The following is a 14,272-nucleotide window of genomic DNA, read 5'->3' as shown; positions in this document are numbered from 1 at the left end:
GGCCAGAGTTTCTCCTGGGGACGACAGCCCAGGGAATCACATTACCCATCCCATCAATCTGACTGCAAGCTGCATCAGCTTCCTGGAAACCGAACGAGGAGCGTTAACACACCGTGTCCACGCTAGAGAACCCGGCGGACAGGACAAATTCAACCATCGGCTGCTGTTTTCTACCAGGATTTCAGCAAGTCCATGAATGGAAATCGACGAGGGTCTCAGGAGGGTGCACCCAAACACAAAATGGGGGCTCCCAACTGCACCCCAAAGCACCTTATGATGCTTTGAGTGTCCTGACCATCGGGCCTGCAGAGGCCAAAATGTGCAATGGTGTTTTCAAGCTTTTAAAAAACACAAACACGACAATAAAAATGTTACCGATGTCGGAGGAATGGAAATGAAAACGGGCAGGAAGGCCCTCCAAAGATCACGCCATGGAGAGAGGACCACAAATGGTTCATGGGGACCCCTAACCCTGATCTTTACCCTCGCCTCCGTGCAAAAAATGACTGTAATCTTACCCGAATCGTTTGGGGGAGGTAGGGATAAAAGAAAAGACAAGGACACAGAGAAAGCTGCAGGTGCATAAGACGATCACCCCATCCCTTGAGGGTGCCGATGGCCAAAATGATCGTGAGCATTCATCCCTTGATAGTGCCAATGGCCACGTCCGGAGAAAGCTGGAAGCCCAACCATGCTACCCCCTCTTTCCCATCTCTAGGGGACTGCCCAAAACCACGATGAGCACTCGTCCCTTGATGGCCAAAATGACCATGAGCATTCGTCCCTTGATGGTGCCAATGGCCACGTCCAGAGAAAGCTGGAAGCCCAACCATGCTATCCCCTCTTTCCCATCACTAGGGGGCTGCCCAAAACCACGATGAGCACTCATCCCTTGATGGTGCCGATGGCCAAAATTCCACCCAGATTGCTTACCTCTCACAGAGCACCGGGGATCTCTTACCTATCTGTGCGTTATCGTAGAGGAAAAGGTCATAGGCCCCTTGGAATCCGGTCCGATAGTTCGTGCGGGTCCCGTGGTCCCACTGGACCACTACCGTCTTGTCGGGGGTCGTCGGGCTACCTTGACGGCCAATCTCCACCACCGTCCCGACGTTCCCCTCGCCGTTGTCCTGGTTACTCCACTTCCAATCGGCCCCCCGGACCACACGCATTCCCACTTGCATGCTTGCGTAGAGGTCTAGGTCCATCACAGGCCAAAGGCTACCTCAGCTCAATTGCTGGTGGCCGGCCAGCTCATGGGGGCAGCAGCAGACAGAGCAGGACATGGATGAAATCTGGAGAGGAGACAGAAGAGGTTGGGAATTCCCTGCGAGCCAGATCAACTCCCTCAGGGCGGTTCTCCAAAACGCAATATTTCCCGTCCAGTCTTGATCTAAGGAAGAGGTTCTCCAACCTGGGTCCCACAAGGATGTTGGACTACAATTCCCATCATCCCCTGCCGCACCACCATGGTGCGGAATGACGGGAGGTGTCGTCTGACAGAATACAGATGCCCTACTGCATATTTATAAGTGTGTGTGTGTGTGTGTGTGTGTGTGTGTGTGTGTGTGTCTCAAACCTGGATCTCCAAAGGATGTGGGACTACAATTCCCATCACCCCCTGCCACACCACCGTGGTGGGGAATGACGGGAGGTGTCGTCTGACAGAACACAGATGCCCTACTGCATATCTGCATGGGGAAGTTCTCAAACCTGGGTCCCCAAATAATGTGGGACTCCATCTCCCTTGTGGCAGTGGGAGATGGGAGTTGTAGTCCAACAACAGCTGGCAGGGCCACGGTTGCCCACCTCCGCTCTAGGGTGGATTAGAACCAAAAACACGAAAAGAACCAACCTCATACAAAGCCACATATATTTTAGGCGAGACGTATATTCTATCCCGTCTGACTACGAACGCCAAAATTAAGACTTGGAACTAAAAATAGTTAGACAGGAAACAAAAGGCAATTGCTCACCCGATTTGTGCACGCACACACACACACACACACACACACACACACACACACACACACAAACACGACTCACCCAGACAGCACATACACACACAGAGCCCGCAGTGCTGAGGAAGTCAAGGTTGGGCAGTGATGAACGAAACGGGGATCCCTTTAACACCAGTGGGAAGGCCACAAATTCAACCGAGGGGATCTGTCCTGGAAAAAGAATCACTCAAAGACCCGGAGTTGATAAAAAATAGCCAAGGGTTGCTGCCGGGGAGGAAATCGGGGTATTTGGGCCAAACCTGGATTCAGCATCCAGGCAGCTGGTCTTGCAGTAGCCAGCATGAACGGTCCCCTTTGCTAAGCAGGGTCTACCCTGGTTTGCATTGGAATGGGAGACACCTGTGCGCACTGTAAGATATCCCCCTTACGGGATGGGGCTGCTCTGGGAAGAGCGTCTGCATGCTTGCATGCAGAAAGAAGGTCCCAAGTTCCTTCCCGGGCAGCATCTCCAAGATAGGGCTGAAAGAGACTCCTGCCTGCAACCTTGGAGAAGCTGCTGCCAGCCTGGGTAGACAATCCTGAGCTAGACGGAGCAAGGGTCTGACTCCGTAGAGGGCAGCACCCTAGGTTCCTAAGAAGGGCGTTAAGCTAAGTGACCATACCTTCTCCAAAAGTGACTCCCAAACGGAAATGCCAGGGGTCACCCTCTCAGACAGCGTCCCGGCCAGAGAGGGGAAAATAAGGGGACCCCGTGTCCCTAATCTGACTCCCACACACACACCGATTGCTTCATTGTGCCCCATGGGGAACCCAGCATGGGAGCAGAGGTAGTGAGAACGAAGCGGTCCCCTTCCCTAAGCCAGGTCCACCTCGGTTCGCATTCGAGAACCGCCGGCAAAGAGGCTTCGACCACCAACGCCACGCGCCGAGGGTGCCCGTCGTCACGAGACGGCACCACCGTCCCGTGAAAGACACTCCCCCGAAAAACAGGACTCCTCGCCACCCACCTCAAGCGCGGAGAAACCAAGATATAGCCACAGTGGGCGAGGCACTGGGAAGAACCTTGGGAGATGCTCTCCACCGTTGCCTAGCAACCAGCGGTCCAATACCCATCAACTCGGAAGCCGTTGTTAGGCGGCTGCCTAGCAACCAGGTGCTATCTTCCCAAATGGGCGTGTCACCCGGGCTCTCCGCCAAGGGGGGGGGACAGGACCACGGCGCAGCGGGGAAATGCTTGACTAACAAGCAGAAGGTTGCCGGTTCGAATCCCCACTGGTACTATATAGCAGCAATATAGGGAGATGCTGAAAGGCATCCTCTCATACTGCGCGGGAGAAGGCAACGGTCAACCCCTCCTGTATTCTATCAAAGACAACCACAGGGCGCCAGGAGTCGAAATCGACTTGGTGGCACATTTTACCTTTACTATCTCGGGGGTATGAATGCTCATAGCTAATGGCGCAGAGAGGCACCTTTTAAAAGCTGTGATTCTCTTTATCTAGCACAGGGAGAGCAACTGGCCCTATCCATCCCCAGCACTGTTCCTTCCATCTACCGGGGATTCCCAGATGTTGTTGACTGCAACTCCCATAATCCCCAAACAAAGGCTATTGCAGCTGGGAATGCTGGGAGTTGTAGTCAACAGCATCTGGGAACCCTGGTTAGAGGGACCGCTGATCTCCCACACAGCATCCCTCCAGCAGCTGTTGCCTGTGTCTGCCTTGTGTTTCTGTTTTAGACTGTGAGCCCTTTGGGGACAGGGAGCCATTCAATTTATTTATTTTATTCATTTATATCTATGTAAACCGCTTTGGGAAACTTTTGCTGGAAAGTAGCATATAAATATTGGTCATATTCATTTTCTGTGAATGGCCTAGATACCTTTTTGTTGGGTGGTATAGAAATGTAACAACAAAAAACAACAACAACAACAACAACAACAATAATAATAATAAACAAAGGCATGACAAGGTAGCAGGGATGATACACTGGAACATCTGCAAAATATGCAAGCTACCTGTAGCCATTGGTGGGACCGTAAAATCGAAAAAGTTGTAGAAAATGAAGATGCAAAAATATTATGGGACTTCCGACAACAGACAAACATCTGCCACACAATACACCAGATATAACTGTAGTCGAGAAGAAAGAAAAACAAGTCAAAATAATCAGCATAGCAATACCAAGTGATAGCAAAATAGAAGAAAAAGAAACAGAAAACAATAACAAAATTCAAAGATCTACAAACTGAAATTGAAAGGCTGTGGCAGAAGAAGACCCAAATCATCCCAGTGGTCATTGGCGCCCTGGGTGCAGTTCCAAAAGACCTTGAAGAGCACCTCAACACCATAGGGGCCACAGAAATCACCATCAGACAACTACAAAAAGCAACTTTATTGGGAACAGCCTATATTCTGCGACTATATCTATAACAATTGACAATAAAATCCAGCCATCCCAGGTCCTTGGGAAGGACTCAATGTCTGGATAAAACAAACCAGTCAATAACACCTGTCTGACTGTGTAAACAAGAAATAACAATAGCAGCAGCAGCATGGATATTCAGGGGTGTGTGCAAAATACCGTTTCCCACCCAGATCTCCCTCCTGCTACAGACATCAAGAAAGCCAAAAAGAAAAAGAAAACCTCTTTCAACCGAGACAACAATTAAAACCCAGGCCTTAAGGGGCTTATGGCTGTCAGTCTTAATTAAGGACTCAGCAGACAGAGGATATGAAACCCTGGACATCACAGTTAGCAAAGGAGTGAGTGGAGAGGAGGTTTGACCGTCTTTGCGATGTCCAAAAAGAAACACTAAAAAAACCCCCCAAACCATTCTTAAAAACAGCACAGAAGGCAGGCTTCACATCCTGGACTTTCCCGCGCATTGTGAGATTATGGAGGACAAACGTCGGCAATAGCAAAGAAGAAGGAAAAAAGTGTCTTGCGTTGAAGGCAGTTGGCATTTAGACATTTGCAGACAAACCCTTCGAGATTTCCTCTTGCATCACAGAACTTTCCGGGCCCGACAAGACGGGTGGGGCTGCTCTTATTTCATGCTGCAAGTTCAAAATACAAAGCAAAGCAGACTCGCTTGATATCACCAAAGGCGAGGGCTGGGAAACCGGCAGGATCCAAACAAACACAGCCAGTTCACCAGCCAGATTACAGAGCTGCTGCCTACTGAGTCAGACCCTTGGTCCGTTGAGCTCAGTATTGTGAGCACTGACTGGCAGCAGCTCAGTTTAGTTTATTGTTACCAGTACAGGTTTTCAGATGGAGTTTTTTCCCCCCAGCCCAACCTGGAGAAGCTGGCTTGGACCTGGGATTTTCTGCAAGCAAAACCAAGACTGAGCTACAGTCCTTCCCAAAATACAGCCTAGCTACAAAATGGTGTACCAGGGAGCAGAGCCAATGACTAGCATACCTTGAGCTGGTCACACTAGAATAACCATCATCTAAAAGTGCACATCAGAGACAGGGGATTCAAACTCACCACTTCAGAACCAACCAGCAGAGGCGTACTAAGACTTAGTCAAAGGAAAGCCATTATTTGTGCTTACATCTATATTATCCCACACTTCCTCCAAGAAGCCCAGAGAGTTGTCCGTGGCTATGCTTATCCTCACAACAACCCTGTGAGGTAGGTTAGGAAGGGAGAGAAGTGACTGGCCCAGTGTCACCTGCTGAGTTTCATAGCCAAACGGAGATTCGAACTTGGGTCTCCCCAGCCCTAGTCCATCAAGTGAAGCCGAAAGAGAAAGGAAGAGCTTCCAATAAATCATGTGCGTGTGCATACAAGAGACAAGTGCATGCCGTTCAATTTGCACTGGGTATGTGAAACTAGAGAAGCAGCAGAGAGAGAGCAAAGAAATCCCACGTTCTCTTCCGAGCAGCAAGTTCTACGCGAGGCAAATCCCAGAATCCTCGTGGGCGGCCAACGTCTCTTGGGCACATTACGAACGGGCCATTTTATCTTCCCTTCTCTAGGCCAAATGGGCCCAGAATGCCAAATGAGGTCTTATGTAATCTCGCCAGAGGACACCCACACACCCATGGACCGACTCAGAGACCGATTCGGGCATCGCCCGGGTCGTTCTCCTGACCGAAGCACTTTCAAAAAGCATGTTTTAACGGTCCACTTGCCATGCGGTTTAAACACGCGTTGCTAATTCCATTGGCAGGAGAGGATGGGAAAATATATATATATACACACACACACCCATACACTCACTCACAAGTACAGAACGGCCCTGTTGGGTCAGGCCCAAGGAGGCCCATCTAGTCCAGCATCCTGTTTCGCATAGTGGTCCACCAGATGCCTCTGAGAAGCCCACAGGCAGGAGTTGAAAGGGACATAGGAAAATGCCTTAGTCAAGCCGAGTCAAGCCATCTAGCTCAGTATGTTTACCCAGGCGGGCAGCGCCTCTCCAAGGTTTCAGGCAGGAGCCTTTCCCAGCCCTACCTGGAGATGCTGCCAGGGATCTGAACCCGGGACCTTCTGCATGCAAAGCAGATGCTCTTCCACTGAGCTATGCCCCCATCTTACAGTACAGTAGATATCCATCCAAATGCAAACCATGGTGAACCCTGCTTAGCAACTCATGCCTCGCAAGGTTGTTGTGAGAATTAAAAGTGGGGGTGCACCATGCACACCCGTGAGCTCTCTGGAGGAAGGGCGGGAGAGAAATATCTCATTTAAAAAAAATATATATATATATAAACCACAATGCAACATCTGCAGAAATTGTGAGCGCGGCTGAATCCAGGCTTTTCCCAGAGCCAAAACTGAATTGCGTGGGTGCAGCGGGAGAAATTATATATAAAAATCACAGCCTCCGGCATAAGGGAGGGATAGGCAGAACCTTGAAGCAGAATCTTTAATTCAGGGGCGGGGGGGGAGCCATTGATGGTTTCCACAGGAACAACTTTATTAAGGAAAGCTGAGCAGAGTGGGTTGGAAAAGGCGAAGGCCCCGTCTTTCTATTCCATAAGAGCCTTAATTAAACCCCTGCTGGCCTGCTTTGAAATAACAGCCTCTTTGCAGAGGTAATGGCCTGCCTGTTTCTCCATGTGCCTGCTCCAAAAAGAGGGGCGGAAAAACCACACACACACACTCCAAACAGTCAGCTCATTTAGTTAGGGGTGTGCCCTCCTGTTTCCAGATCAGGCGCGTGTGGGGAGAAGCAGAGGAAGAGGAAGTTACCTGAGTGGCAGGAGCAGCATCTGAGCATGTGCAGAGTGCCATCCTCTCTCACACACACCCCAATGATCACCGCCACCCCCTTCACAAGCTGGGATTCTCAAGCCATGGATGCACGTCCCAAAGACTCCACCACGAAATCCCACCTTCTCCCAGAGCCAAAGCTGAATTGTGGGAGACGTTCTATAAAGATCGCAGGGGGAAACCCAGTCTCCAGCATAAGTGGAATTCTTATTTCTTATGAAATCAGAAAGCACCCACAAAAAATGTCAGTGGGATCAGGGCATCCTCACCTTTGCAGGGGGAAGCAAGCCAAACCCTGTCCAGCACCCCAGTGGCCATACCAGGTATTGCCCCTACATTTTCATGGTCTTATGGACTAGACGCGTGGCTGGCTGTTTTGAGTTTGGTAAACCCAAGCTGGAAGGCTCCTAATATTGATGGTTCTGCCCAATATCAACATTCTGCAGTATAAGGAATATTAGAATCACACACAGCTCTGGATAAGAGCTGGCCCAGTTAGAAGTGAGGAGAGCTGGTCTTGTGGGAGCAAGCATGGCTTGTCCCCTTAGCTAAGCAGGGTCTGCCCTGGTTGCATATATGAATGGGAGACTAGAAGTGTGAGCACTGCAAGAGATTCCCCTTAAGGGATGGAGCCGCTCTGGGAAGAGCAGAAGGCTCCAAGTTCCCTCCCTGGCAGCATCTCCAAGATAGGGCTGAGAGAGATTCCTGCCTGCAACCTTGGAGAAGCTGCTGCCAGTCTGGGTAGACCATCCTAGAAGGACCAATGGTCTGACTCAGTAGGTGGCAGCTTCCTAGGTTCCAATTCTGCAGCAGTGTTTTAAAAGCTTCATCTGGCTTTAAGAACACAAACACTGCCAGAAAATTTGATCCAGGTTGTCAGAGGAATGGAAATGAAAATGGGCAGGAGTGTCCTCCCAAGATGACTCCACGGAGAGAGGCCAAGCATTTGTTCAGGGTGAGCTGACCCTTTCCTCTGTGCAAAACCCCCCTACAATTTTACCCTAATTTTTTTTGGGGGGGGGGGATAAAGGAAGGGTGATAACACAGTGCCATCACCAATTTCTATCTCCAGTGGGGTAGATGTTGCCCCAAATCACTATGATCGCATCCATCCCCTGAGATGATACCGCTGCCCAAAATTGGCGGGCCTCGCTCATGGTCTATTACTTCTTACAACCACCCTAAGCGGCAGGTAGGCTTGAGAGGGTATTACTCACCCAAGATGGCCCAGTGGGCTTCATGGCTGAGGGGATCTGGATTTGTCTTCCTGCTTCAACCACTGCCACACAGTACATAGGAAGCTGCCACATACTGAGTCAGACCCGCGGTCCATCTCGCTCAGGACTGTCTTCACAGACTGGCAGCGGCTTCTCCAAGGTTGCAGGCAGGAATCTCTCCCAGCCCTACCTTGGAGATGCTGCCAGGGAGGGAACTTGAAACCTTCTGCTCTTCCCAGAGTGGCTTCATCCCTTAAGGGGAATAGCAGCTGCCTTCTACCGAGTCAGACCATTGGTCCATCTAGGCTCAGTATTGTCTACACAGACTGGCAGCGGCTTCCCCAAGGTCTTCTGGCCCAATGGTCAGGACAATCAAAGCCTGAGAACATATGGGAAGCGAGAAGTCGTACGCTGTTACCACCCATTTTGCATCTCTAGCGGTGCAGACCTTGTCAAGAATCACCATGAACATTCCTGCCCACCACACACACACACACACACACACACACACCCCGAAGGTACCAAACACTCCAGCTGATTCGTTGCCTAAGAGAGGGAAGAACCCAGAAACCAAAAGAAACTTCTTGAAGGAAGAGGACCACCAAGTACAAATAGCAGCGGATTCTGCAGATCACAGCAAAAGAAACCTTCCTGAGAACTGAACTCACTCGTGACATGCACAGAATCGGAACACAAGCCGCAAACAGGGAGGCAGGGAGGGGATTTCATGGGGCGGAGGCAGGGATGTACCAGGAGACCATTTCCCTTACAAGCATCACTTGAATGTCTTGACCACAAAGATGCTTCACCCAGATCCATTCAACCAACAAGGGAGCCTGAAACCAGACCACACAGACACAAACAGTATTTGCTCGGCCCAGATGGAGAGGGGTTTCCCCCAGGACATTACTGCCACTTTTGAGGCTCCCCCCAATTAACCCACGGTTTCACATTTCACACTTCTTCCTGCAGGAGGTAGAACCGGCTTCCCCCTGCTGCCCACACAGCAGACACTCGATCAGGAAGGAAAGAAGGAAGGAACAGCGAGTAAACAAGGCCAGTCCTCACAACTAAAGACATCAGGCTGGCTTTTTGCATGCAGTAAATGCACAGTCGCTGCTACTCGGGTGTTGCGCGGGAGCAAGCCCTGGCCGGGTTTCCTTGAGGCAGAGAGCAGCAAGAGAGAGAGAGAGAGACGATTCAGATCGAAGGACGATACGGTCAGCTACATGCTATCATATCCCCCCTTAATCCCAAACAGACTCTGTTCCTTCAACCGATCCACACGATTCAGATCGAAAGACGATACGGTCAGCTACATGCTATCATATCCCCCCTTAGTCCAAAACAGACTCCGTTCCTTCATCCGATCCACACATGACTTGGGTTTCCCAACCCCACACCAAATTCACGGCTCTCCTCTGAACCCCTTCCAGTTTATCGATCTTCTTAAAATGTGGGGGCCCCAGACTGATCCCAGATTCAGCCCTGCTCCAACCCGAACCCCACATTACCATTGGCTAAAAGGAATCAAATTGTGGCCCAAAAGGAGAGAAAGAAACTTTTGTGATGCTTCCCTGCCTGGTCGCCTGGAGTGAATTCCACCTCGCCCTAAGCGACTAGGACATTCTATCAGGCGCGTCAACCTCACAACTACAATCATCACAGCCACCCACCATCTGAACAGGACTACTGGGGACAATTTGTGGCCTGATAACCAGTTTCAGACCCTTTGAACCAATTTAAATGCATTTCATGCAAAGCACTTCCACCAAAGTAACTTTATAAAATGACTACCATGCTAACTATTGAAGCACAGGAAAAAATGTCTTATTTTTAACCTGTTTGGAATTTTAGTTAAAGGCTTTAACAAAACACACCCGAGGATTCTTTTTTAAAGGTAACTAAAACATCAATGATTCAATAGTTGTTTTGAACCGGGTAACACGTTATCAGCTTAAAGGTTTGGATACGGACATAGGAACATAGGAAGCTGCCATATACTGAGTCAGACCATTGGTCTATCTAGCTCAGTATTGTCTTCACAGACTGGCAGCGGCTTCTCCAAGGTTGCAGGCAGGAGTCTCTCTCAGCCCTATCTTGGAGATGCTGCCAGGGAGGGAACTTGGAACCTAGATGCGCTTCCCAGAGTGGCACCATCCCCTAAGGGGAATATCTTCCAGTGCTCACACTTCTAGTCTCCCATTCATATGCAACCAGGGTGGACCCTGCTTAGCTAAGGGGACAAGTCATGCTTGCGACCACAAGACCAGCTCTCCTCTATAGGGTTCCGGTTCGGGTCCGGAGCAACTGGAACGTTTCCCACTTGGGCTTTGTTCCGATTCGCCCAAAAGACCTCTCCGTGTCAGTTCAGGTTCGATTCGGTTCACCTCCCTACGTGAAGAGGGTGAAATCTTTTGTTGGTGGTTTCCCGTTAGCAGGTCAGAAAGTGCCTCTCTGCTACGGTGCAGATTTAAAAACGTATCGCAGGACTACGGCCTGCCAGCGATTTTGCCTCGAAATTTCTAAATCGCACCACGATTCGCATCCAAGACAGCGGCAGAAGTGGGAACGACGCATCTGTGCTGCCCCCTTCCTTCCCAGAATCCCCCCCCAAAAGCTAAACCCTCAAGAGGATAGGGAAGACGGAGCAAGTTAAAACCCAACCCAACCCAGGTACCCTTTCAAAAGCCCACATTGAAGACGCGGGAAGAGCAAAGATCCGTCTTCATCAAAACCACACACAGAGGCACAATGGCAAAGTCGGCTCTGGGGGGCAGCGCCGATTAGAATCCTGACACTGTTTTGCTAGCAACTATTTTAGTACCCTCCCCGCCGCCGCCGCCGCCGGGAGCAGACAGGAAAAGCCGAAGAAAGAAGCATTTTATGTTTTGCAGGAGGAAAAGAGACAGGCATCTCGAGAGCCCGAGGGGGCGATTTCGAGGTTTCCCAGAAAAACCATCAGCTGCGATCGAGGGCTGCTCGTCCCCGTAATCAGATTACCGAGCAACGGGGACAGAAGGTAAACAGAGACCCCACATAAACAGGCCGATTCGCCAGCGCTCGGGGGGAACCGACGACTTTAAAGATCAACAGCCCCCCTGGGGGTTCGACGTCGGTGCTCCGATCCGGCGTGGGCACGAAGCCCGGCCGGCGAGCGAAGGAGACGGCGTCTCACCCGGCACCTGTCCAAACGGGCTTCTCCTCGCCACGGAGCTGCGGGCGACGTCTGGCAGAGGGGACGTTGCGGGCTGCCGAGTCCGGAAGGGATCCGCTCAGCAGCGGCGGCGATGGGGACGCTCGTTGCCGTTCACTCTCACTGCAGGGGGGATAATAATAATCAAGCACCATCGCGGGCGGCCCGCGGACGCCTCCGTCCCCCTTCCCGGAGGCTGCGGGGCGGATTGACAGGCATGACAGCCGCCAGCTTCCTCCGCGTCCCTCTCTCGAAAAGGGAACTAGAGAAATCGCAAGGAGGGGGAAGCGTCACCCACTGGTCTCTCCTCCCTGCCCAGGAATCCAGACGCCCCCCCCAGGCTTTTCTGATCTTCTTGGCTGCCTTTTCCTTCCTCTGCCAGCATCCACTCTGAGCCCCGTCAAGTAGAAATAAATATCTCGCCAATGCCCTGTGTTGTCATCTAGCCCCGCCCCGCTCCCTCTAGCCACACCCCCTTCGGCACCAACAGCTCCCGTGGCCATGCTGCTTCTTTAAAGGAGAACCATGGGAAACGATGCTTAAAGCAAGGCATGCCTGAGCACGTACAGAGTGCATTTTCCTTTCTGGACAGCAGAGACAGCCTTTCGGGGTTGGTTGGTTGGTTTGTTAAAAGGAGAAGAAAACCTAGCAGGGATCAGTGGATTTAAGTCAACGTAAGGCAGAAGCTGCCTAAGAGATGGTGTAAGATCCGAATTCCCTTTCTTTCTCCCCCATCAACCCAGACCCCTTTAAAACCAGTCATGTGGATTTTTTTAAAAAAAATTCCAGTGGTCCCAAGTCAAGAAGAGGACAGCCAAAGAGTCTGCTTGGTTTCCCCCCCAGAAGCCCAAGACACACCCATCGGAACCAGGTGCAAAATGGTGCCCAAAAGGGTGGGGCCAAATGCAAAAATTGGGGTGGAGCCTGTTCCCTGTTGCACCGGCACGACCCGAGGGAGAAGTCCGAAGCGACATCCGAGTCGCTACAGATCAGGGATTCAAACACAGAACCCTAGAAGTGGGCAGCAAAACTGCTTAAAGACCATTTTACAGTTGGGGGAAACCGAGGCTCAGAAGATATACAACGTGCCCATGGGTCAGGTAAGCATGCCTGCCTGCATGGGGGGCTGCTGCCTGCTGAGTCAGACCATCAATCCATCCAGCTCAGCACTGTCTACTTTGACTGGCAGCAGCTGTTCCGGCATTTCACACTTTCCAAGCCCAAACTGGAAATGCTGCCTTCTGCATACAGGCCAAGCCTCCTCCCCTAAGGAGAATATCTTACAGGGCTCACACACGTAGTCTCCCATTCAAATGCAAACCAGGGCAAACCCTGCTTAGCAAAGAAGACAATGCATGCTTGCTGCCACAAGACCAGCTCTCCTCCCTAAGCACCCGGTTGTGAGGGGGAAAGGATGCTGAATTTCATCCAATCCATTAAAGCGCTTTTTTGTTCGTACAGAAATACCCCCCCCCTTTTTCTTGCCCCTGCTTTTAGAAAATGACTGCTAACCTCATACCATTAGCATTTTAATTCCACTCATTCAAGAACGAAACGCTGCCATCCTCCTAAATCCAGCCATTTCCGTGAAGGTTAATCCTTCCGTGCAGCACGTGCCGTTACCATTGCCGAACGTGCCATGGAGAGATCCGCTCACCGATTCACCTCGGCATCCTCGTATCTGCCGCTCGGATCTTTTGGCTCAAGAATGACCACTTCTCAGGGGCGTGGTCACAAGCTTCTGCTCTGAGCAGGGGGGTGGACTAGATGACCTTTGGGGATGCCCCCTTCCAACTTCCCAGGCCTATTCTTCAAACCCAGGAGCTCGGTTCTAGGAGTTAAAGAAACCAAACAAACCCAAGGCTATACCCATGACTATGCATGGGTCCATTTTTTTTTTCTAAGTGAACCTAGTTACAGGCAGGTACTGATTCCCCTAACAGGGAGTTCCCGGATATTACCGACTAAAACGTCCCGTAATCAGTGGGACGAAAGTTTGGGGCAGTATACAAATTTGATCAGTCAATCAATAAGCCAGTCAACACTCCCCCCCCTCCACCCCCAGGTGGCTTTTGCCAAGGACCACCTGCCCAGCGTCTGATGCCAAGGGAACACAATTCCACATTTCCTCCTCGTAACCTTCCCCAATCTGCCCAAGTATAGCGCAAAGCGGTCACACACCCCTCCAGGCAAGCACGGGGTCACCTTTCCCAACCGCCGAAGAAAGACGCTCAACACTCCAGAGAGGGCGACTCGGATGCCAACTCCTGAGGCTGCAATTTTGCCTCCCGCACCGCAGAGGACGGCGCGAGGAAATGTCCGAGGGTGGACAGAACGGAGATGTGAAATCGCTTCTCTGCTACACCATTCTGACCCGCCGCTACCCTTCCACATTTCGGGAAGCCCCTTCCGTCTTCTTTTGCACAATGGACATCACAGATAATCAAGGATCAAAGCGATCCCCCTTTCTTCCTTCCCCTGGCCACATGCTTTACACACGAGGAAGCCCATTACAACAGCAGGGTTCCTGGAGACACAAGAACAGCCCTGCTGGATCAGGCCCAAGGAGGCCCATCTAGTCCAGCATCCTGTTTCGCACAGTGGCCCACCAGATGCCTCCGAGAAGCCTACAGGCAGGAGTAGAGGGCATGTCTTCTCTCCTGCTGTGACT

The 14,272-nt window shown here is 51.1% G+C and overlaps 1 protein-coding gene across 8 annotated transcripts in view; it reads right to left on the bottom strand.

Moving 5' to 3' along the window:
• The window catches only part of MIB2 (MIB E3 ubiquitin protein ligase 2), a 54,013-nt gene that overhangs the window by 32,535 nt on the left and 7,206 nt on the right, over nt 1-14,272 (bottom strand). For 4 of the 8 annotated variants that reach the window (XM_053281299.1, XM_053281294.1, XM_053281298.1 and 1 more), the window contains exon 2: nt 962-1,295. In XM_053281299.1, the coding sequence (XP_053137274.1) occupies nt 962-1,208 (247 nt within the window). In that variant the 5' untranslated portion in view covers nt 1,209-1,295. Of the gene's footprint in view, nt 1-961; nt 1,296-2,968; nt 3,056-11,583; nt 11,995-14,272 lie in introns of those variants that run through there. The other 4 variants (XM_053281296.1, XM_053281297.1, XM_053281295.1 and 1 more) reach the window with 4 other exon arrangements.

Source organism: Hemicordylus capensis, chromosome 16, assembly GCF_027244095.1.
Source record: "Hemicordylus capensis ecotype Gifberg chromosome 16, rHemCap1.1.pri, whole genome shotgun sequence".
NCBI classification, from domain to species: Eukaryota; Metazoa; Chordata; class Lepidosauria; order Squamata; family Cordylidae; genus Hemicordylus; species Hemicordylus capensis.
The sequence above is the reverse complement of the archived record's forward strand: the minus strand, read 5'-3'. Positions and strand labels throughout refer to the sequence as shown.